General features: G+C 40.9%; 2 protein-coding genes across 8 annotated transcripts in view; one reads left to right on the plus strand and one right to left on the minus strand.

Annotated features, from left to right (window-relative positions):
* The window catches only part of SMURF2 (SMAD specific E3 ubiquitin protein ligase 2), a 124,338-nt gene that overhangs the window by 80,737 nt on the left and 17,937 nt on the right, over window positions 1-25,664 (plus strand). For 4 of the 5 annotated variants that reach the window (XM_073310779.1, XM_073310781.1, XM_073310780.1 and 1 more), the window contains 9 exons: window positions 1,988-2,192; window positions 4,577-4,680; window positions 6,618-6,732; window positions 7,160-7,338; window positions 7,920-8,057; window positions 8,288-8,408; window positions 10,230-10,431; window positions 17,896-17,971; window positions 18,339-22,370. In XM_073310779.1, the coding sequence (XP_073166880.1) occupies window positions 1,988-2,192; window positions 4,577-4,680; window positions 6,618-6,732; window positions 7,160-7,338; window positions 7,920-8,057; window positions 8,288-8,408; window positions 10,230-10,431; window positions 17,896-17,971; window positions 18,339-18,438 (1,240 nt within the window). In that variant the 3' untranslated portion in view covers window positions 18,439-22,370. Of the gene's footprint in view, window positions 1-1,987; window positions 2,193-4,576; window positions 4,681-6,617; window positions 6,733-7,159; window positions 7,339-7,919; window positions 8,058-8,287; window positions 8,409-10,229; window positions 10,432-17,895; window positions 17,972-18,338; window positions 22,371-25,664 lie in introns of those variants that run through there. The other variant, XM_073310783.1, reaches the window with a different exon arrangement.
* The window catches only part of CEP95 (centrosomal protein 95), a 31,224-nt gene continuing 27,312 nt past the window's right edge, over window positions 21,753-25,664 (minus strand). For 2 of the 3 annotated variants that reach the window (XM_073310777.1, XM_073310776.1), the window contains exon 22: window positions 21,754-25,584. In XM_073310777.1, coding sequence (XP_073166878.1) covers window positions 25,408-25,584 — 177 coding nt within the window. In that variant the 3' untranslated portion in view covers window positions 21,754-25,407. Of the gene's footprint in view, window positions 25,585-25,664 lie in introns of all 3 variants that reach the window. The other variant, XM_073310778.1, reaches the window with a different exon arrangement.

Consider the following 25,664-nt stretch of genomic DNA (forward strand, 5'->3'; position numbering starts at 1 on the left):
AATGGCAGAAGGGGGAGGAAAAATTCCACTGATACCTGCTTCCTGACCAGCAGATTATTAATAAGTTCTGTGTCCTAAATATTGGTGGTAGAACTGAATTTAATTCCATTATCCCCTCCTTAGAGCCTGTGGAATAAAAGCAAATATTAACATTAAAACTCTAATTTTTGTTTTAGTGATTTAGAATGTGCCCTATTGCAGTGTTTCTCAAACTGTGGCAGCCTGGACCACCTTGTAATTGTTGTTGGTCTGCAGTGACCTTTCTGGTCCCAGTTTTCCTCCTTGTTTCACCCTGCTAAATTGCATTAAAAGAAAGGGTTCTGTAATAACAGAATGGCTACTGAAACCCTGGAGCAAGCTGGGACTTTCACTTTTAACTGCCAACGCTGAATGTTTCAGTGGTGAAAACTTGCTGGAAATGAATTCTGGTTGGCCATTGTTCACAGGGAGCTTTCTAGGAGATCATGTTCAAAACGGTCAACAGACAAAAATATTTTCAGGTCTAAAATTATGCATGATTCTGTTTAGAATGTTTGGTGTATGAGGTTTGAGATATCATTAATAACATTCAACTGAAAAAACACACCTTGAATTCTAACCTTCATTATACAGTACTGTACATTCAATGTACTATCTTCTGTGTTCCACATGAGACTTTTTGCTGGACAGCTTAAGTAAAGTGTACCTTTTTTACACCATTGTGCTAGGTCATTGTTTCCCGGATGATGGGTCAACAGGACATGGGAAGATTCTAAGCAGGTCACAGGCGTAGTGCAGAGGGGGAGCCCAGCTCGCACTCACCCTGCAGCTGCCGCTTCTTTCCTGCGGGGCTGGGCCTGACTCCCCACTCCAGACATGGCCTGCCATGATAGGTTACAGCATCACTGAGGTTTGGGTTGGCCACCCCACTTTCATGACAGAAGAGTGGTACTGTGGCCCTGTGAGCCAAGCCACAGTGCCCAGAGTGGGGAACTGGGCCCAGCCCAGTGGGATGGGAACTGCCACTGTCGGGTGAGTGCAGGGCAGGCTCGGTCTCTGTCCCACCCCCACATGCCCACAGGTCCTCCCCTCTGTACTGGGCTGCGATTAGGGTTGCGGTGCTGGGGTGAAGGGTGATGCTGTGGGTGATCAGTGCCCCCGCGGTAGGGTGAGGAGGAGGGGGCAGAAGAGGATGCTGGCCTATGGTTTTGCCGCCCTCCTTCTTCCCATGAATTTGGACCTTGGTTGTGTTGCAAAAAAAGGATGAAATGCAGTTGGTGGGTCACCTTATTAAAAAGTTTAGGAACCACTGATCTAGCTCAAACAATATCCACTTATTGTGTGCAAGATGGACACTTTCACATGTCTGTAGCTTTATAAAATCTCCTAGAATTGGTAGTAAAACTACATGATTATCTGTGCCAATTAGTTACATGTGAACTCCCTACATTCCTGTGGCCCAGACTAGTCCAGGTACAAGGGACAAGGTCCTTGCCAAGCTGCCAATACAAACATCTTTTTGTAAGCTTACTCTTTTTCAGACAAGCCATTTAAAACAGACTGTGGTATTGACTGTAGATTAGAGGCATAGTATTTGGCATATCCCCTGAATTTTAAAATGGAGGAAGGTAAAACATGCAAAGGAAATATGGAAATGGTATCTGAGAATTTCAGTGTCAGCAGCTCAGTGGTAAAACTGTATAGATAATGCTTTATTATATAGTGCTATAACCTTTTACGTACTTCATAGAATAGCATTAATGGAAATAACAAACCCTGAAACCAACTACTTGCCAAGAAAGACAGAAGCATGTGTCTTTGGTCAGGATAAGGTCTCTGGATTCTTTTTCTTTTTATTGAAATTGGACATTTTTAAAACGTAATTACAATAAGTAACCATGTGCAATTGAAACTAGTTTTGTTGTAAATACTAAAATTTAAAAAATATCTGAGAGGGAAATAGAGGCATGTGACTTGCGTTTCTGAAAATAGCTCTGTTTATTTCTAGCCGTCAGAACCAACTTAAAGATCATCAGCAGCAACAGCAGGTAGTATCGTTGTGCCAGCTTCCAGATGAGGCAGAATGTCTGACTGTGCCAAGGTATAAGCGAGACCTAGTGCAGAAACTCAAGATTCTGAGGCAAGAATTGTCGCAGCACCAGCCCCAAGCTGGCCACTGTCGTATTGAAGTCTCCAGAGAAGAGATTTTTGAGGTAATCTGAAGATAAGGAAACTCTACCCATTTTTAAGTGATGGGAGAGGGAGAGTAGGGGAGGGAACTTTTCCGAGAGGTGGTGATGGTATATTCTGGGGTAAGGGTTCAGGAGAGTGTATAGATAATCACCGATCCTAGATGGGATGTGATTCTCTTCCAGTAAAGAAATGAAAAGGGAGGGGCAGTTGTTTAGGAGAGGGGAGAGTGTAGATTGAAAATGTATATATTTTTTAAAATAAATATAACAGGTAAATAACTTCATATAGCATTCATCTTCAATATTTTAATTACACAGTATGTATCTCAAATACACATTTTCGTTTAGATTTTTGAAAATCAGACATTTTAAAATCATGAATTCTCAAGGCTGATGACTGACAGGAGACACCCAAAGTGCAGTGTTCTCGCTGGAATTTTGCAACATTGTTTTCTGAATTAATCATATGCAGTTGTAATTCTTTGGCTCCCCTCCACCGCAACCTTCTCGCTTCACACTCAACTTCCAAGCCTCTACATTGTGGTCACCATTTTTCCATCCAAGTAGGATTGGATGAGTCTTTCCTTTGAAGACTTGCTCATCTCGCTTTAATTAGCTGTGGGGGCTGCTGTGCAGTAATCAGACATGCAAAGTCACAAATTTATCATGAGTGACGCGATTTCTAAGTAAAATTAAGCCGCACTCACGATCTTGCGATAGAACTCTCAAATGTCAGGATTTATTTATTTTATTTATTTGCTTAAAAAATAAAATAAAAATAAAAATCCTGACATTTGAGAGCTCTATCGCAAGATCCTGAGTGAAGCTTAATTTTACTTAGAAACTGCTGTCAGCCAACAGCTTCCCCTCCCCAGGGCGCTCCCTGTACGAGAAAGGTATGTTTTTAGCCTGTGTGGTTACAGAGGAAAGGTTGAAAATGTGACCTTAAAGTCTCAGAAACCAGTATGGAAATAGAGAACCCACATTTCTCATGATTTTTAAGCCAATGGACTTTTTTTAATCTCATGATATTTTGGGGTCTGACTCATGATTTTCTAATAGCAAGGGTTGGCAACGCTGAATGCAAGCTGGAGTTCCTTGGAGGCTGCGTGCTAGTGAACAGGGGATCATGACATTGTTCTCAAACAGAAACTATACATTTAATTCCCAGTTCTTCATTCCTCCTACCTCTCTGTTCTTCGGTTTCTTTATCCACACATTTTCTTCTGGTAGTGCCTGGGAGTTACCCGATAGAGGTGTAACTCTAGCTTTCCCAGTAGCAGGGGGCACCCAATGCTTGCAATACTTGATATTCCTTAATGCTCCCCTGAAGGTTTGTTTTTGTACCTACCCTTAACAGATTGTCCATGTTTTGTCCTCTTAGACAGGAGAAATGAGCCCTTATCTAGCACTTTCAATCTCCAAAGCAGTTTACTGACAATTATAGCTTTTAATTACTTCAGAAGTATAGAAGGACAAAACAAAGAGAAACGATCCCTGCACATGATAAGCAATTTAAGGATCCATGGCTTTTCTAGCGTATCTATTCTTTTATTTGACAAGTAATGTTATGTTGGTAGAAAACATAGTAGCCTGAGAAATGGTGGTTAATAACTGAAAGGACACCGTCTGGTTTAGGTACTGAGAGTCAAATGATTTATCCTAACAAATAGTATATAAATCCATGATATGCCCACACCTTGAATACTGCGTACGGATGTGGTCTTATCTCAAAAAAGATATACTGGCATTAGAAAAGGTTCAGAGAAGGGCAACTAAAATGATTAAGGGTTTGGAACAGGTCCCATGTGAGGAGAGAGTAAAGAGGCTAGGGCTTTTCAGCTTGGAAAAGAGGAGACTAAGGGGGGAATATGACTGAGGTATATAAAATCCATGAGTGGTGTGGAGAAAGTGAAGAAGGAAAAGTTATTTACTTGTTCCCATAATATAACAACTAGGGGCCGCCAAATGAAATTAATGGGCAGCAGGTTTAAAACAAATAAAAGGAAGTTCTTCTTCACACAGTGCACAGTCAACCTGTGGAACTCCTTGCCTGAGGAGGTTGTGAAGGCTAGGACTATAACAGGGTTTAAAAGAGAACTGGATAAATTCATGGAGGTTAAGTCCATTAATGGCTATTAGCCAGGATGGGAAAGGAATGGTGTCCCTCTGTTTGTCAGAGGATGGAGATGGATGGCAGGAGAGAGATCACTTGATCATTGCCTGTTAGGTTCACTCCCTCTGGGGCACCTGGCGTTGGCCACTGTCAGCAGACAGGATACTTGGCTGGATGGACCTTTGGTCTGACCCAGTGTGGCCGTTCTTATGTTCTTACGTTATGTTCTAGTAGTAGGATATCTATCCATAAACAGCAGTGAATATGACAGTAGATGGTGTGATTGCAGGAGTCTTACAGGCAAGTCATGAAGATGAGACCTAAGGATCTGTGGAAGCGATTAATGATAAAATTTCGTGGAGAAGAAGGCCTTGATTATGGAGGGGTTGCCAGGTATGCTAGAAAACATGACCTAAATTATACACTGTATTCTGAATCCTAAAGCTATCTTGTTCCTAAGTACTGTGTTTTTTAAGTCTTTTTTTTTTCTTTTTTTTTAAATGTGTGTTCCACTAATAACTTGTACCTCAAAATTGTCTCTCTCAGTTTTCTGGTGTTTCTATAGAGTAGAAAATATACCCCAACGTAGGAATTAATATCTTGTAAGTAAATCTGCAAGATTATTGCAGATCTTAACATAGATGCATTTTAAATGTGACACATGTTTCTAGTAACTCCAGTGAAGATGTAGTTGTTTTTTCCCCTCTGGTTACTGAAGCTTAGATATCTGAGAGTTTACACCATTAAGGACTGACTCCACCTTGTGGTACATTTTTGGTAAGAAAAGTAAGTCTAATATTGTTGTTTCCAAAGAAAAACCTTGACTAGGATTTAAAGTCAAATGTTAGCAGTTACTAGAGTAGGGAAGTAAAGCCTATTTTAATTTTTCACTTGTTAAAAAAACTTTTTTTCTGCTGGTAGCAAATGTTTCGGTTTAAACATCATTTAAAACGGTTTTGATATAACAGCTACAATTATTTTAACATATAAAGTCCTTGTTGCTACTGTAAAATAGCCTAGATGCTACTGTAATACAGTCAAAAATATTAATATGTCCATCTTGCTGGATTATGGATGTGTGACCTGTGAATGAAATAAGCTGTCGGATAGAAGTTAACATATTTATTGTGGTAAATAGCACTTTTATGTTAAATTCTAAAAAATACATAAGTAGTGAGAGTTACAACTTTCATTTATTCTTAAGCATCCATCTGCCCCCCAAAATTGAGGAGTATTTCTTTGGCATCTCTAGGTGCTGTATGGCAGGTTGTCGTAATGAAAGACACAAGGCAACTCTTTTATTGAACATATCTTTAGACCCCTGCGTGGGTACAAAATTTGTATCTGCATCTGATTCACGATCCGCAAAAATGTTCCGCAGATATCTACATCCATGGATATAAAGCATATATCCGTGGAGTTGCAGGGCTCTACATAACTTTACTTGATTTTTGCATAATGACACTATAGTGTGTTTGCTTCATGTAACATCCCATCCGTGGAGAATAACTTCTCATTTAATCATTACTGTTACAACAATCTAATATTTTGTTGACTTAATTTCAGCTGATTGTTCAGTTATAACAAAAATGTTTCAAAACTAGAAATAAGAGATGCAGTAAGGTGTCATTTTCCATGCTTCTGCTAGTGTTTTCTAGCGCTACTTCTGGTTGGCATACCCTGGACAATCAGCCCTCTGCTTTGTGGGCAGCCAAAGAAGCAAAGCTAAGGAGCAGCATGAAAAATTATGGTTGTTCCCCTCCGCCCCTTAAGCCAATATTTACCAATCAGTACAAACTTATTTAGCACTTCAAATTGAAGCCTTTAATGTAAATGTCCTTCAGGTAATGGATACGTTCAGCAGAGTATCATACAGCAGCATCTGAAGAAATGGTGTTTTACCCACGAAAGCTTATGCCCCAATAAATCTGTTAGTCTTTAAGGTGCCACCAGACTCCTTGTTTTTTTTGTGGATACAGACTAACACGGCTACCCCCTGATACTATACAGCAGTGTTGTATCGTGAGTAAAATATACAAAATACAACCTTGTCTTAAATGTGTAATGCCTAAAGAAGGGGAAGCAACCAGAAACTATTGAGATTAAGGTGAAGAAAAGGCTTGGAGAGCTGAGAAACCAGCCAGTTTTCAAGTACTGTATGTTTACTGGGCAAGTAAAAGTAATTTCTGCTTTCTGTCCTGTTTGTAGCTTAACTGTGTATCGATCACTGTAAATATTTACAGTTGAAAACCTAAATTTTTGCACAACTTCTCAACATAGAAATGTATTTGTCTGAAACATGCAGTAAAATAATTATTTTTTTTCCCCAGGGAATGGCTTTACCTGTTGTCTCATGAAATGTTGAATCCATATTATGGCCTCTTCCAGTATTCACGAGATGATATCTATACGCTGCAAATCAACCCAGACTCTGCAGTTAACCCGGTACATATTATGACAAATTTACAGAACTCATTCTTTCTGTGACCTAGGAAATTCATCTTCAAATAAGCATGAGGAATGCCTTAGACTTAGGAGTCTAATTCTCACATTATCATTGCTAGAAATTGGATTTGTGTAATGGCATGACCCCTTTGTATTTAGAATTAATCAAAGAAAAATACCAAATATTTCTCCTTAATTTTGGTGCCAGATGTTTGAATTGCGTTAAGGAAAGCATGAATAAAAGTTGCTTCTGTGCTGAGTAATAGGATCTCTGAATTGTTGCCAACCAAGTTCTGAAAGTGTGACAACAAAAAAACCTAGGAACTTTTTGATTGCAAAGTCTTAATTCTGAAATTTGAAATTCTGTAATTACTCCCTCTGGAAGTCTGATTTCGTTGAATACATTTGTTTTTGCTTTTAATTCCAGGAACACTTATCATATTTCCATTTTGTTGGACGGATTATGGGGATGGCTGTGTTTCATGGACATTATATTGATGGGGGCTTCACATTGCCTTTCTATAAGCAATTGCTAGGGAAGCCAATTACTCTTGATGACATGGAATTGGTTGACCCAGATCTTCATAACAGCTTAGTCTGGATACTGTATGTATTGCACATTTAATAATTATGACATTTTAAAATTCTGTTAGAATTAATACAAATGATCTGTGTTCCTAAATCCAGTTAGAATTAAATTAAAAGTAAAGTATATTCTATGCTCCTGCTGCTGTCTAAGGTAGATTTACAGTATATCTTTCTAGTGTTCATAGTAAACAAAAGCTTTTTAAAAAATTGAGTATTTCAGCTTTCTAGAGGCATGGACATGTGTCGTGAATGTAATTTTGAACATGGAATGAACGAACTTTTGATTCACTGGGCTTATGGCTGTTTAATTTGTCAGAAATTGTAATTTAGCTTTTCTATTTACTGATTATGTAAACCATTAAATAGCTGCAACATGTTGCTAAAAGTGTTGCATCAAAAGGTTTGATAGTGTTCCAAAATATAATTCAAGAATAATAAAAAAGTAGTAGGTTTTCTTGTGTTATGCTTATTATCAATATTTTGAAACCAAATCTGATTATAAAATTATATTGAGGTGTCTATCATAAGTTTTTATGAATGCAATACATTTGCAGAGAATGTCTTCTCCACTGAACCATTTGTTTATTTCCCTCCACAAGAGAGAATGATATTACAGGCGTCTTGGACCATACGTTCTGTGTGGAACACAATGCTTATGGGGAAATTATTCAACATGAACTGAAACCCAATGGCAAAAGCATCCCTGTCACAGAGGAAAATAAAAAAGAATATGTCAGGTATTAAATAATCATACACCTATTTTTCAAACGAAGCTTCTCTTTGAGTTTCCTCCATGAGAGATTTTGGCTTGTTGGAACTTATTGCCAGTGTCACATTTATCTAAGCACTAGCACAGTAGTTTGATTGTGTTGTGTTGCTGTCAGTAAGTTTAGGTTTTGGCTGGGTAAAGTGCAGGGTTATTGTGTTTTGAATATATTTTTCACAAAACAAATTTGCACTTTTGCAGGCTTTATGTAAACTGGCGATTTTTACGAGGAATTGAAGCTCAGTTTCTAGCACTGCAGAAGGGATTTAATGAAGTAATCCCACAACATCTGCTGAAGACATTTGATGAGAAGGAGTTAGAGGTCAGTACACTAATGTTACATTATGTCGTCAAGTGTAACAATAAAAGGCTGATGCATTCTTCTGAGACTAAACAATGTGCTAAGTTGCATCCCCAGGTGCTTCTGGGGTTTTGCAGGTGCAGTATTACAAGCACCACAGTTAAACACAAAAGGTCATCCAGGCCTTGGAACTGAGGTTGATCTTCTACAGAATCAGTAGCTGGGTTTGTCAACTTGAAGCATTCTCTCTCTCATGTGGTTTGTATTGTTTAACTCTGTTCAGTAGAGTGTATACACACAGGTTTGGGCTTATGTTTTTGTTAATCTTGGGAGTGACTGAATAGGGTGCTTCATAGTGACTGTAGAAGTAGCCACTTCCTTTATGTCAGTCCATTCTGATAGGACATGTAGTATGGATCCCTCTCTTATATCTTGGTTCAGTTGGTTTTCTATTCCGAAGTATCTACAATCACCTCATATTGGTCCAGAGCGTCCTCTGTAGTGGAGGTGGCAGTGTATTACCCTTAAAGAAACACTGCCATGGAGTGCTCTACTAAATGTAAAGATCCAGCGCCTGAAATACCGTATTGCCCTGGACAAATGCAGCTGGTTCCCAAAGTCCGTTTTTAAAAACGGACATCTAATATAGAATCCATATCTGGAATTTTTCTCTCTATCAGTCCTGCAGTGATGGCCCACAACCACAGAGCCATTGTATGTGTTTCGGTTTAGAAAATGGCTAAAGTGTGAATTATCCACATTTCCTGTGTTTCTGTTTGTAAAGTTATTGTGATCCTGGAATATATTATGATTGCTTGTCTGTTTTCCCAGTGAGCAGGCTCATACAGTAAATTCAGAATAGTTTTATATATGCCTCATGAGAACTGGGAACAAAGCATTCTCTGTCAAGAGGATCTGGCTTCTAGAGGAACCAGCTTCCAGAGGAGATTAGGCAAATCCAGAGCTTGACTCTTTCAGAAATACTGCAAAACCTTCTTCTTTGAAATAGGCCTTTCCACCCTCACAACAATGACATGCACAACACTGACACTCCCCTCTGCCCAAAGACAACCATTTCCGCCCCAAAATAAAAACATTACAAATGCATGTAGGGGCTTTATTCAAAAAAGGAAGACGTGCTGGAGACTCCATGAAGTTCACTAGGGACTTGGCTGTTGCTATTGATTTTTCAACAGAAGGCATTCAGATATAATGGTGATAAAACCCTTAGATACACATTCACAGTGCACAGTTTTTATTTAAGCTCTGACAAAATTGGGGATGGATGTTCTAACAAAATTAAAACGAAGTCCAAGATACGTTTTACTTGTGCATTTGTCTTGTAAATGTGTTTAATCTGATTTGTACAAGACGTGTGGAGATGACTGCAATAAAAAGTTACATTAAGAGGGGAAAAAACAGAATTAGTTAAATTCTGAGAACCAAACTATACCCCCCAGCTACTCATAAGAAACTCCTCTTGAACTCAGTGGCCTCAATGCAACATCTGAATGCAGAATTTGACCCGTAAAGTGTACATCTGGAAACACAAGCCACTTTCAAGCTCTCTAAATTATCTTTACCATACAACTTTTGGATATTGGCTGCTGTGTTTGAAATGAAGTTTAAATATGATACCTTGAAAATGGATTCATGGTATGACATTGCTTACTACAGAATAAAATGATATAATTGTGTGTGCCTTTAAACAAGAGAGAGAGCCTGTAACTTTCCATTTGCACTGAAATCTATAGGTATTTTTTTAAACATGCGTTGTATTTTGATGCTTAGATGTAATGTCACTTATTTCTATTGACAACTGATGTATACAATTATTAACAGCTCATCATTTGTGGACTTGGAAAGATTGATGTTAATGATTGGAAGGCAAATACTAGGTTAAAACACTGTACTCCAGACAGCAACATTGTGAAATGGTTCTGGAAAGCTGTGGAGCTCTTCGATGAAGAGAGGAGAGCACGATTGCTCCAGTTTGTGACCGGCTCATCCAGAGTTCCTCTTCAGGGTTTTAAAGCATTACAAGGTAAAAATTCGATGGGAACCAACTTAAAATGGATCCATTTGGGGAAAGAAATACCACATCACAGAAACCTTGCATAAAAATAAGATTATTGATTTGTAATGTGACCTTTTTAAAAAAAAAAGGGGGGGGGGTTTCAGTGGTCTTGATTAGCTGTTTTCAGTATCATTTACCAGTACTCTTCTCTCCTGTCCCATAACTTTGTGACTCTCCGCTGTAACCTGCCCTATTCTTTCACTCAGCAAAGCACTTCATTCTCTTGTCTTCTCTAATTGTAGAGAACTCTGGACATCAGAGACTTGTATGTGATTCTCCTGGCTGGTTTTTTTTCTGGTAGCCTGTTTTGTAATACTCACTTTATTACAATCCCTCACCGCCTTTGCAGCTGTCCACAATTCACTCCATGCCAGGAAAGCCAGCAACTTTGCGACTATAACAGGTGTGAGAGAGACTCTTGACTTCTTGGAAGGTGCCACATGGTGGTGAGCAGGCTAGGAAAAGAGAGAATCTACCTCATTATCCAACTGCCTTTGGAACTCTGATAGAATATCTACCTTCCTGCAGCAACCGTTCTAACTTTGTCATCCATGCTGCTGGGTGAACAGAATCAGAGGCAATCAGTTCAGGCCTCTGTGGTCCCCCTGTTTGTTCTCTCAAGATGGAGGAAAGTGTCGAAGAGAACACGCTCACCAAATAGAAGTATTTTCTTTACTGGTAGAAAGGCTGGATTCCAACTGAGCAAAAACCTTGTGATTGCCAGTTGCCACTTACAAAAGTCAGGGGATCTGGAAAACAAATATCCCCACCCAGCCTTCTCACTCACATAGGGCCTATGCAGTCTTTTGGGTTCCTAAGATGGCATAGGTCCCCTGCAGTACTAAGATTTCATTAATGGGCTTTAGTACCCGTTAGCAGAATGCAGTACTCCACTGAGTGCTAATGCATATTGGAGGAGCTCTACACTATGTTGCATATTTAAATGGCAACATGAAAAGCATAAGCAGAGGTGGCAGCCCCACACTCATTTAGGTGCTTTCTTTCCTATGATTAACTCACTGTATGACCCACGAGATATTTCCCTTGTTTAATGTTCTGTTAGTGACCCCTATGACTGCCATGGCTAACTTAACCTGCGGGTTAAATCCTTAACATGAGCTAGAATTTTGCAGCACATACTGGACCCTAGTGTCTGGGAAGGGCCATACAACCACCAGTGCCCAGTGGGGCCTTGGCTATCACAGAAGTTGTACCACTTTAGCTATATTGGTATAGTTGTAGTTGTACAACCCCTGAGGTCAAATCTAAAGTAGAAGCAGTCTCCCAGCATAGCTATACAAGTGTACTATGCTGACGAAAGTGCTGCTAATGTGGATGCAGCGAATACTGGCAAAGCTGTAGCTTTTAGAGAGAGAACTTATTCAGTCATCACCCTGAGTGGAGTAAGCTGCACTGGTAGCAGGGCAGTTCTTCAAGTTGTTGCCCCTATGGGTGCATTCGCCGTAGGCTGCGCGTGCACTGGTGCACTCTCGAGTGTAGATTTTAGTTAAGTGTGCTCTATACATCCTGGTCCTCTGGTGCAAGGTATATAGGGAGGGGTGGACCCGCCAAGGCTCCAGTTACTTCTCAACTGCCCCTGGCTTGAAACAAAGCATAGCAGAGTGTGGTGTTAGCTTCTCCATTACTGCCTTCTTAAGAAAGTAAGTATTTTATTTATGTATTCCTCATTTTATTTGTTTCCTATTTGTTGTAGCTGAAGTTGGTGCTTCAGGAGGCCTGAACCCTGGCTGCCTTTCTTTGCAGTTAGGACCTTCCAGCCCTCAGCTGTTGTTGTCTGCAGCCTCCCAGCTTGGGTTATGCCAAAGACCCTGGACTTCAAACCCTGCCAGGCCTGCCACAGGTCGTCTTCCTCCCCACAGTGAGGGACATTCCAGCTGTCTCAGAGTAGAGTCCCATGTCTACTCTAAGTGCAAGGTCTGCACTGGATTTCAAAGCAGATTTCGCAAGCTGAGGGAGGATGGGATGGAGTGCTCTGCTGTCTGAAACCTGCAGGATTTGACTCTCCTCCCTGGCACAACGGCCTTAGTCACTCAGGCTGCAGCAGTGACTTCCAGAGACCATGGAGCAGCTTCAGAACTGAAGCACTCTTAAGACATAGAAAATTCATTCCCTGGGGAGAGTCTCCAAGTTACCTCTTAGGACAGAGAGCAAGGTGACTGGTGTGGGTACTGCTGAGGCTTCTGTTACACCCCACCCCCAGTACCAAGCTACCAGTACCCACCAAAAAAAACTTCTCTTATGCCTCATGCTAAGAAGTCTTCTAACAAACTGCACCAAGCACCTCCATAGTTGGCCAGGGAACTGGAGACATCCAGACACAATGACTTCTCCAGGAACAGGCATTCCTAAGAAGCCTTGTTCAACTATGCTTTGGTACTGCCCTCCTCTGGACACAGCCACAAAGAATACACGGACTTTACCTCTATAGTGTACTCTTGGAGTTCGTGGACCATACTTTTGCACAGTCCCAGGTACCATCTCAGGTTCCTATTAAGCACTGTCCAGTTTTCTCTCCCATGAAGACTTCTTAGTTACAGAAAAGCCAGGATCTCCCCTCCTAAGGAATACCCAGAGGGGACCCTCCCCAGTACCATTCACAACCAGAGCTTCCTTCTATTATCCTGGATCCCAGCACACAATCTTGACCTCCGGTACCAGCCCCTATGAACCCCCAGTAACTATCCAGCCCCAACATACCTATGCTTGGGACTCTCCATTGGACACAGGAGAGGATAACTCCTCAGATTCAGAGGTTTCAGACTAGGATTCTACCATTCTTTCCATTCTAACCGCCCTCTGGAGATATTTCCCAAGGAGGAGATCACGGAAACAGCAGACATTCATGTCGTCCCTGGCAGGATCATCCTCTTCCTTTGCTTATACACCACTACAGTGGACTTTTTGGAACACATGGACTCTGTAGAGTGACCAGTATTATAGGGTACCCTCCAGAAAGCCCACTGTGGTGTTGCATAAGGAAAGGAAGAGGATGGTCCTGTCCTGGATGACATGAATGTTTGCTGCTTCTTTGATCTCCTGCTCGGAACCCTGGGGATCTATATGTCTTCCACAAAGAAATGACTTACCAAATCTGATTGCTTAGCATTCTTGACTTTTTCAATACCAGATCTATACAGACCTGCAGAAGCCTCCAGAAAGAGGTCCAGATCTTACAAGAAGACGCCTTCCTTGATGGTGACCTCCCAGTCTGCATCATCTTCCAAAAAGCCATTTTGACAGCTAGGTCATGAACTGCCGCCTTCTCTGGATCTCATGTTGCATGAAACTACTTTACATTCACCTTTTGGGGACCATCTCTCATTTTCAACCTGCCTGGGAGCTCATCGCATCAGACAGATCGATCCTACAGGTGGTTTCAATCTTTTTTGCTCTTAGGGGTGATTGAGACAGTTACCCCGAATTCACTGGAAGAGGATTCTAATTCAGGTACTTCCTGGTTCCCAAAAGGAAAGAGGATGGAAGCTGGTCCAAGACCTCAGGACTCTGAATACCTTTATCCTTTTGCAGCATTTCAGGATGACTACTCTAGCAACGATAATTCCATCCTTTAGATCCCAGACTGGTTTGTCACACTTTCATATAGCTATGCACCTGTCTCACAGACTCTTCCTACAGTTAGGTATTAGCACAGAGAATTACTAGTATCCTGTCCTCCCCTTCAGCCTTTCAGATGCTTCAAAAAAATCTGTATAAAGGTCCACTCTGTTGCAGCTCACATGCATCATTGGGGAATGACTCTTTCCCTATCTGGAGAGTTGGCTCAAGGGTCACTCCTTCCTCAAGGTCCAGCCAATGACCAACAAGGCCCATGTCTCATTTCACCTCCCTGTGCCTTTGTCTAGAGTTGGTAAAATCTACTCTAGTGCTGATAAAGAGCATAGACTTCAGTGGAGCCCCTCTACACTTCTCAACCTACTTACCTATGTACAGGTTAACCCCAATGGCCTTCCTTATCTCCATGCTACAGTAGATCCCACAATCCATAGCAAGTGCTTGCCTGCAGTTCTTAGGCCACACATCAGCCTACATGTTTGTGACATCCTATGCAAGACTACTCCTGTTGATGGACTGTTAAAACCCCCAACAAAGTCTTTCCAAGTGAGTGATCTTACCACAGCATTCTTGACTCCATCAACTGGTAGAAGGATCCTTTCACAGTTAGTGTGGGAGTTCCATTTTCATGGCTGCACCCATCAAGGGTCATCTCTACATATGCCTCCCTGCTGGGTTGGGTTGCCCATCTCCAAGACACCGCAGCCCAGGGTAAATGGACTCCTCAAGAAGAATCTCTCCATAGTAACGTTTTTTGAACTCTGTGTAGTTCACTACGCATGCCAATACATTCTTTGCAACTGGGAGGACAACTCAGTCAAGGTAATGCTGGACAATAGAGTGGGAATAAACTACATAAATTGTCAAGGGGGAGCAAGATCCTAATCCTTATGCACAGAATCACTAAGACTGCAGAACTAGTGCATATCCCACTGCACAGACAACAGTCTACCTTCCAGGCCTGCAAAACGCTGTTGCAAATTCTCTGAGCAGACACTTTCAAAACCATGAGAGGGGACTCAGCAACTTGGTCTTTCAGCTTATTTGCCAGTCCTGGGGCCTTCCAGAGCTGGATCTCTCCTGGGACTCTCTCCTGGGCCAGTGCAAAATGCCAACAATTCTGCTTGTGGAGTGGGAAGGAGGAGGTACAGTCACAACTGCATAGGGAACTCCCTGTTCTTCCCTTAGCCTGATAGCCCTGGTCTACACTGGGGGCGGTGTCGACCTAAGATACGCAACTTCAGCTATGCGAATAGCTTACCTGGCCGTGAGGATGGCAGCAAGTCGACCACTGCTGCTCTCCCGTCAACTTTGCTTCTGCCTCTCGCGAGCTGGAGTTCCGTAGTCAATGGGGAGCGCATTCGGGGATCGATTTATCATGTCTAGACGAGACACGATAAATTGTTCCCCGATAGATGGATCACTACCCGCCAATCTGGCGGGTAGTGAAGACCTGCCCATAATCTCTTGTATACCTGCCCTCCGGCACCATTGAAACAAGGCACTTAAGAGAACAAGCTGTAGCTTTCAGTTTCTCCATCTTGATAGCACCATCCTGGTCAAGACAAGTGTGATTCCTAGAGCTGCTTCATCTCTGTGTGAATGTCTCTCTGCCTTCCTCTTACAGAACTCCTGACACTGGACTCGGGCACCACAATGCACCCCAGTTTCTTATCTCTGCACCTTGATAGTTCTCAAGCATAGAATTGGGCTGCTCTCCCGAAGTTCAGTTCATACTCCTGAGCAGTAGGAAACCAAGTACAAGGAAAATCTACCTGCAAAAATGGAGGCACTTCCAAATCTAGCGTACCCATCGATCCATATCCCCTTCTGAATCTCTCCTCACAGACATACTTGGTTACTTGCTGAATTTAAACATACAGGGTTATCACTGAACTCCATGATGGGTTACCTGGCTGCTATTAGTCTTTCATCCATCAGTCAAAGGATTTTCTATGTCTGCCTCAGCCACATTCCATAAGGGTTTGTTTTATCTGTTTCATCATGTTAAGGAGTCTGCACCATCATGGGACCTTAATCTGCTTCTCAATGCCTTAATGAGCCCAGCTGTCTACCTGTCTTCAGGACTTTGTTCCTAGTAGCCGTAACTTTGCCAGACAGGTAGGGGAGTTAAGAGCACTCATGGCTGACCCTCTCTACTTACATTTTGCCATGACAAGGTGACCTTTCACCCCATCCTCATTTCCTACCTAAGGTCTCTTTAGAATTCCATGTCACTTTAGGACATCTGACTACCAGTGTTTTACCCCAAGCCTCATTCCTTGACAGAGGAAGCTAGCCTCCATACCTTGGATGTAAGAAGGGCCATTGCCTCTTACCTAGGCAGAACAAGCTATTTCAGGGTTTTCCCTTCAGGGTCTTGATCTCGTTTGCCAAGAGAATGGACAGCCAATTTCCGCTCAGACTGTGTAAGTGGGTTTCTGATGCATTCTCATTCCAACAGGCCCAGTCCACCTTTATAGCCCTTCTTAAAGACAAACCCATCATGGACAACTGCAGAGCAGCAACCTGGTCTTGTGTTCACATGTTCTCTGGGCACTATGCTAGCCAATCTACTTCCAGGTCAGAGACAACCTAGAGCAGCACTGTCTTCAGAGCTGTGCTGAGATCCACCTCCATGTCAAGACACTGCTTGGGAGTCTCCTACTGTGGCGCAGCCATAGGGACAATAACTCAAAGGAGAGGTTACTTACCTGAACAGTAACTGGAAGTTGAGCTGTGTTGTCCCTATGGGTGCTCCATCTCCTGCCTTTCTTCTTCTCTGCTGTGGAGTCTTCCTGTGCTTCCAGTCTGAAAAGGAACTGGAGCAGGGGCGGGTCCACCCTCCCCCTATACTCTCACACCAGATGACAAGGATGTGTGGAGTGTAGGCCCAGACCCACAGGCACTGCTAACTAAACTTACTGATCAAGCGTGCACAGGCGTATGCACAGCCTATGATGGAAAGAACGAGGAATCCGGGGCACCTTAAAGACGAACAGATCTATTTGGGCATAAGCTTTCGTGGGTAAAAACCCCCACTTCAGATAAAGTGGTTTTTTTACCCACAAAAGCTTATGCCCAAATAAATCTGTTCGTCTTTAAGGTGCCACCGGACTCCTCATTGTTTTTGTGGATACAGACTAACACGGCTCCCCCTCTGATACTTGATCCTATGATGGAATATCCATGGGACAAAACATCTCTAGTAATTCCAGTTACTGTAAGGTAATAACTTGTGCTTTTGCTAATATACTATGCTAGGGGCTTTTGCAATCACAGCTGTCTTGGTCACAAATCATACCCCTGTAAATGTGACCCTGATGTGGATGCTGCTTATACAGGTATAAATGTGCTTACACCAATGTAGATTATTCTGGTATGAGGAGAAATCAGCTATAGTGGTATGAATTCGACCACGCTATGGGTTGTATGTGTTCTAAAAAAATCACACCCCTACCTGAAATAGTGATACCTGTATAAAAACTGTGTGTGGATCAGGCTCTACTGTATTACTTTAGTGCAACACAGATTTACATTTGTACTGTTAGTTTTTGTGTATCTTTCCCTGGCTTAAACAGTCTTAGTGTTCTGCATGTGTGAAGAAAACCAAACTTCTGTCTGAAGGGGAAATGTGGAGAGACAGCTTTTCCGTTTGCTGTTCTGTGTGTTCTCTCCCTCCCTGCCACAGTATTATACTGTTTTCATTTCCTTAGTACATGGCTGGTCTGTCTCCCCTGCTTATTTACTTCTCACTCTGCCTTCTTAACAGTTACAGGATAGTAGTTTGGGGGTTAAATTGTTGTGCTAAAGAATTCATCTTTACTGGATTTGCAGGTGCTGCGGGGCCCAGGCTATTTACAATACACCAGATTGATGCCAGCACTAATAACTTGCCGAAAGCTCATACCTGGTAAGACCATGTTACGTTTTCACTCCTCCATGGAAATATTGGCGTTTTGGTAAATGGACACGTCCACTGATACAGCACATCTAGATTATCAACTGTCATTTATTTCTCCTCTCCTGATCATTTTTCTACTTGGTAAAGAATTCCATGTATTATGGCAATAGGGAATAGTCTGGTTTTGTTTATATCGATGTCATTGTGTTGGCCATCATAATGTAATTTAGTGATATAACACAAGAAGTTGCAATCTTATCACCAAAGTGTTTCAAAAATGTTAAATGCAGTTGTAGTGCAACAGAACTGCGTCCATCTTGGATTTCTCGGTAGAGTTGAAACTTGTTCTGAAGAGCTTTTGTTTTTTTGTTAACAGCTTTAATCGAATAGACATTCCTCCCTATGAAAGCTATGACAAGCTGTATGAGAAGCTGCTAACCGCCATTGAAGAAACATGTGGGTTTGCTGTGGAATGACCCTTTGCAGACTTACCTGAGATTCTATTTATACTCCTGTCAGCCAGAAAGCCCTCCCCTCAGCCAAGACTCAAGAAATGCTTGAAATACAGGAATGCTTTTCCTCTTTTACTCAAGAACACTGTGAGGGAAAGGACAATTTTGGAAATTTTTTTTTCTTCAAGAAAATAGGTTCTGTGGCTATTGCCATATATATATAACCATTCAGCTGCTATTAAAAACTAATATCTTGACCATACAGAATGCTGACTGTTACTACATTTTGACAGTTAAGCAGTATTCTACACTTAAAGACTACTACTATTTTTGTAAAAGGTAATTTGTTCTATTTGCCCACCTGATTTCTATTCTCACAGACAAGAAGACACAACTTCAGCAGTCGGTACAAATCACGTTTCAGCCCAAGTAAATATACTGAACAGCGTCTATACCTGCTATTTTTACAAAAAAAAAAAAAAAAAAAATTTTTTTGGATTATTCTAACTTTGCATAAAATTGGCTAAAAGAATCTTTAACCTTTTTAATTACAGCCACTTACATGTTAACTGCATTTTCTTATAGTGAAATATTATATTCTGCATTATATGTTCAACTTAAACGTTACCCAGAATTGGGCTTTTTATATTTTTCAAGCATGAATTACAGACATGACGTTCTGGGTCCTGTTTCTATCAGTTGTCAGATTCCTAGTCTGAGTGAAATACTGCATTTGGTACAGTACTTTGTGTTAAATGTGGAATAGTCTTTTTTTAAAGAGCATTAGTCATTTTGGTTTTTTTTTTTTAAACAAGCGTTTTTGTAACAAGTTGATATTGTCAAGAGTATTTTTGGTTTGCTTTCAATTTAAAACAAATGCTACATTTTAAAAAAAAATTCTTAAAGCATGCTGATGAGGTGACGTTGATAGCCTTCTGCCTGGTCATCAGTTCATGTTTCAGAACCCACTGTATCTATCTGATCAACCAAAGCTTTTTATGTTGAAATGCAGCCAATTCACATTCTGTACTTGTTGATGCTTAAAGACTTATCAGGTAAACCACATTTAACCTTTGTTTGGCTGCTCATGTCATGTGGGTTTTACAGCGAAGGAAAAGTAACTAACTCAAATTGCAAAAGCTCTTCTGTTAACAAACACGCACGATGTGATGTGCTTTGAAAATGAGGTGGTTAAAGCACAATATTGTCACTGGTTGTAGGGATGAGAGTAAATATATGTAAGAGTTAAAATGTGGGTTGGTCAGTTCAAATGGGAACATAATGCACTACCAATGAAGGGAATCCTGGGCTGTTCAAATGAGCATCCTACTGTGAGGTCAGCATGCTGTCTTTTTGGGGTATGGAGAAGTTAGGCTACTCACTGCACATTTTTTTAGCAGCATTCTTCTGCATGATCGGTAATATACAACTGGCATTTTGCCTGCCCTCTCGCACAGTAATGAGGGCAGCAACATTTGGAGGGAATTTCAAATTTTTCTAATCGGTGTTGGGTTTTTTTAAAGCTTGGATCATAATTAATCATCGGAAATCTGCACTATTTTTACATTGATGAGAAACGAGTCTTGAACTTACTAAGACAATGGGATGTAAACAACTACTTCCTTTCGCAGCATAAGTTATATAATGAACTAGTGATTTTTTTTTTGTCTTGTCTATTCTATGTAGTTTGTGAATGTCAACATATAAATTCATTCTGCCAAATCTGACTGCTACAGCACGTAAGCTAATAATGGACTGTATTCATTAGAATGACTGGTAATAGCCTAATAGTATGTCTATTTGAGAGCAGTCATAATGAGATCATACCATCATTGGTAGCCCAAATCCACATTTTCACTTATTTTCTTTAATAGTATGATTGCTAGAACAAGCAGCATCTAGCAAAACATACCAATCTGGGCTCATGCATAGTGGAGAGGTTAATTGCTTGTTGATGCACACCTGAAGCAACCAAGAGATCAACTTTGGCAGCTGGGCTTGCAGTCTGGCAGACCTTTTTCCACATTTGGAGGGCTTGCGGCTCTGTGCTGACCTCATTCAAGTTGAGTGGTAACACTGTCTCTAAGAGACCTTCCCAAACTCAGAGGGTCGTGAGATGGATTGTTCTCTAGAGACAGGGTTCTTTTGTCACTTCACAGGCTGGAAACTTCATTAGTGACTGGCAAGGCCTTGGTGTGCAAGCCTGCTGAGACAGTCTCACTACATTCTTCATCCAGAAGGAATGGTCTATTGACAGCACCACTCTCTGGGGGAGATGGCTGTTTCTGTTCTGTTCCTGGCCAAGGTATGGCTGGGATTTTTTCCACAGACAAGTCTCATCCCATGTGACTCCCCTGATCCTTCAAGCAGCTCTTCCCTGTGGTGTATGAACAGAACAAGGCCTCATCCAAGTTGCTCCTTAGGGAGGGGCAATGCAGATCTGTTACACTAGAGGACCCAGCCTGGGGATACCGAGCACAAACACTGTATCCCCAGATTTGACTGCTGCAGCTCAGTGCCTCTTCTGAGCTGCCACTGTACAAGGTCTCTTGATGGCATCCAGCCTCTGCTGATCTCTGCTGCTTCAGGTATGCATCTCCCTCCCCACTGTAGTCTACTCCCTACACTAAACAGCCAGAACACACAGCTGTAGCTGGCCCCTATCCTAACCTCCTATAGGTTTGAGATGTTGAGTCCAATGTAAGGGTTTACTGGAATTTGCACACAAAACAAAACCAAAAAAACCCTAACCCAATGTTTGACGTTTCACAGCAGCTTTAGCTGTAGGTGCACTGCTTTCCTGCTAGGCATTTTGGTGTTGATAATCCCTCTAGTACCACCAGTTTAATATTGTAAAATCTAACTTCTTAAAATACTATGGACATGAATAGACAAAATTAATATTTCTACATATTTGACCAGTTATGAGGAATATATCAAGTATCTGGAGTGCCTTTTTACCTTCATAACAACTAAGAGCTTTAAATAAAGCACCCCAGCTGGCCAGAAGTTTTCTGATACATTTTGCAGAAGTATTGACCCATGAAAGTTTTTAGTTCCAAAATCCTGTCAGCCACTTTCCCTCAAACAGGTGCTAAGCCCTATGTTGCATTGAACCTTGGACTTTCACCCCATGATTAATGTGAATATTTATTTCAGCTGGTCCTTACTGAGTTTTACTTTATCCATTCTTTAGTTGCATAAAGTTGTTTTAGAGAAATGCTGCATCATGTTTCATGCTGTTGCTTTTCATTATGAATGTTTAATTATGAACAGTGACTATTTTGTAGATTTCAAATATACAGCACGTAGTTGAGTTTCAGAGGATTTAATTTCTCGCTGTAAAGAGTTTTGTAATGGTGCTTTGTACAGTATGTATTCTAATTTTTTTGCACATAGATTCAGCTTCCCTAAACTGATTTATTTTTACCATTTTTTGTTGTTATACTAGAGTCCAGAGCACACAAGTTTTCCTTTTGTATTTTTGTTCTACAACACTACATCTGTATGAAACTTCTGGTGCGTTTAAACTGGCTGCATTGATGGAAGTAAAAGCTTTGCTTCTATATCATAAGTATGCATCATACAGCTTAATGTAGCATGCTCACATTGCTTCAGATTTTAAACTGCACCATATAGTTAACAGGTGCCATTTGTTGTATTTAACACTATATAGTAGGTTTTTAACTCTATCACATCCCAAGCTTTCTCTGTAGCTGTAATTAGTTTAGACTCAAGTATAATTTCCCCTCCACAAACTGAGTTTTATTTTCTCATTTCTATTATATTTATTACAGAGTGTTTTTAGCATTGATATTCATTGTATTGCCATCCGTTACATAAGCTTTAACAAAACATCTGTATAAAATGGTTTTTAAAAACTTAATGTACCCATGCAGAAGTTGAGCAATAAATTGTATGCTGTTTGCACTGTCACAGCATCAATGGTTTAAAAACGTTTAAAGTTTTTAATTAAAGCTTTACTTTGACTTACATTTGTAACTTTAGAGGTGTTCAGGGAGTCAGTTCCAATAGCGGAGAGTATATTTTACAGGGTATGAAACTAATCTGATGCCTTCCTACATGTACTTGCATATATAGCAAGTATGAGGCCTTAAAACAGCATTCAGGAATGGATACTGTAGCCAGTTTTTCTTTTATACAGTAGAAAATACTTCAGAGTATGGAGGTTGTTCATAACTCTGAACAAAACATTATGGTGGTTCTTTTCAAAATTTACAACTGAACATTGACTTAATACAGTTTTGAAACTTTAATATGCAGAAGAAAAATGGTGCTTTCCCTTTATTTTTTTTAGTAGTTTAACACGGTACTGTACTGTGTTTGCTGTGTTTTGTTTTAAATCTCAGCTGCTGCCTGATTGCACACTTCTGGTTCCAGATAAGGTGTGTGGTTGATTGGTAACTTCATAACTCTGAGGTTCCATTGTACTTAGTCTCTCCCAACTCCCTCTGTGGCTTTTAATAATAGCCACTTAAATATCAACATATCTCAAAGGGGAATTTATCTCTCTTGATCAGTGAAGGGGTGACTTTCCTGCTGGCTTTAGCTAATCTGAACAGAACTCCTTGCAGGAAAATATATAAATGTGAAACAAATCAATCAATACATTGTCTTCATTCCAACTCATTAAGTTATAGCCCTGGTGGCAGGGTATTAGTCTCTTTTAGTGCATTAGCTGTTTCAAAATGATTTTGTGAATTTTTTTTTAACAGGGTTACAGCTCCCAGAAAAACTATTTAAGCTGGCAGAAGCTTCAGTCAAGGTGCAATTCTCTTTCTCCCACCAAATCTAGTGTGAACTTTTTCCCCACATCCATGAGAGTAAATCTCATGAATGCTCTTGCAACTGAGTAGTTCTATTTCTCTTGTAAAGCCAGGCCCAAAATGTTGAGTGACAGGTACTAGAGTCCTATACAGGCAAATCCCAAAGATTTCTGCTTCTAGCACAGGAGTGGGCAAACTTTTTGGCCTGAGGGCCGCATTGAGGTTGCGAAATGGTATGGAGGGCTGGGTAGGGAAGGCTGTGCCTCCCCAACCGGCCTGGTCCCTATTTCTACTTTTTGCTCTGACTGCCCTGACTACCCCCTCCTGGGTCTCCTACCCCTATCCAACCCCCCTACTCCCTGGGCCCTAGCCCCTATCCACAGCCCTGCCTCCAGGCCCCCTGGGACTCCCATGCCTATCTCATCCAACTGCCCCCTGGGACCTGCTGCCCCTATCCAACCCCACCCTCTTACCAGGCTGCTCAGAGTGCCAGGACTGGGTTATTGGAAAGCCTGGGAGGTGGGTAGGCACAAGCTGTGCAGCTGCAGGGGAGGGGCTGGGAGCTTAGAGGCCAGGTAGGATGGTCCTGTGGGCTGTAATTTGCCCACCTCTGTTTGAGCAGCTAATCACATAGGGAAAACTAAACTTGAGGTAAGGGCTTTTACTGAAAATTGTGCTTTGGGTCCTGGTTAGTGAAAAGAGTATATTCTAGGGCATGGATCTAAAACTTCTAGTTTTGTTAAACAGCAGGAGACTTAACACTGCTTTAATGTGTCAGTTATTTTTCAAGTACATTCACATCCCTAGTTACTTTGGCTGTAAGGCTATAACACTGTAGCAGAGCTCCAACTAGAACCTGTGCGTTTATGGCTTATTCCTTCACCTAGCCTACTAGCATATGTATTTGAGTAGCAGAGGTAAATGACAGCTTTACAGAAGACAGGTACAAGAGGTTAAATTCAGGGTGAACTTTAGGGTCTTTGCCTTAAATGTACTGTTAGTGTGTGGTGGCAGAGGAGCTCTCTTACCTCAACATGATAGCTGAATCAGTTTTGTAGTGAGAATGATGAATGCAAGTATATTATGTCTTTCTTTACCCAACTAGTGTCAAACCTACTGCTTCCTTACCTGTTCTCAAATAGACTAATGTTAGTGTAACAAGATAAGTTGGTTTTAGGTCTAAATGCTTGCATTGTGTTTCTAAGTAGGTCAGTGAAGTAAACCAGCTTGTTTACAGTCTACCTTAACCAAGTGCAAATGCTAACCTGGTTTGACCAGTGTAGATATAACCTACCTTCATGGTGGGAATAAGTACCACCTACTAGCAGCAGATTGCTGCAATAAATTGCATAGAGAACCCCTGTAAAACTAATGTGCTCTCTCTAGGAAGTAATTAAAAGCCTGCAAGTTCTTCTACCACTTTAGCAAAGTGTTCTAAATTTTGAAGTGTGAGTGATTAAGAATAAGATAACAAGCTTGTTTAAAGTAGTTGTGCCCAATCATGTCCTCAATCTCCTTTAGTACAAGCTATTAAGAGTCATAACCCTACAACAATATATTCCTGGTTAAATCATATGTAAAATGTATCCTATAAGCACTGTACACAGTGTGATGAAGTGCTTCTCCCCCCACCTCACCCCACCACAGTACATTAAAATGTATATGTCAAAGGTTAAGTGAAACCCTTATTCTGACCTGCTCTCACAAGGAATTTGAGCAAGTGGAGCTTTAAGAGCTGCCTCCACATTTCTAGTATCATTATACTTTGCAGTCAAGTTTTCAGAAGGCAGTGATTCAGCCTAAAATGCCCAAATGTAGCACTGATCTGAAGGAATTTTCATATTCAGCCCTTTAGAAAGTTGAGAGTACTAAGTACAATATACAGGTAGGTCAGATTATGTTCTTCAGCAATACTTGGGTTAAAAACTTTGCTCTGAAGGCTGAATGGTAGCTTGAAATAGTCTAATGGTCCTTTAAGTTCAAACAATCATCTAATTAACTTTATTAAAAAGGTATGTTAAAAATACTCAAGTCCTTGTTACTGACACTTACACCTATAACACTATGCTTTTCACAGTGTAAGCCAGACAGACATTTTACAGAACATCCAGCCACCACCTTCTGGTTGTGGCAATTCTCAAACATGCCCCTAACAGTATCTTAGCCAGACATAAAATCTGCATTGATATTTAATTGTCTGTATGCCTTACAAGAAATAGTTTTTGCTATACTGAAAAGAAGCCATTTGAAGTCTGGATTTCAGTCGTTCTGCTTCCAGCTCTTGGAAGAAGGAGTCATCATCATTTTGAGTTATCATAGTCTGCAGCTGCTGTATTTCCTTTTCCATCTTTGATCTTAACTCCTTTTTTGTTTTGTGCAGTGTCTTAAAAAGAATATTGAGATTAACCAAAACCACTCCAAACAAGAAATCACTTGCATACTGGGACACAGTTGCCAACTTTC

Source organism: Lepidochelys kempii, chromosome 14, assembly GCF_965140265.1.
Source record: "Lepidochelys kempii isolate rLepKem1 chromosome 14, rLepKem1.hap2, whole genome shotgun sequence".
Classification (NCBI taxonomy): domain Eukaryota; kingdom Metazoa; phylum Chordata; order Testudines; family Cheloniidae; genus Lepidochelys; species Lepidochelys kempii.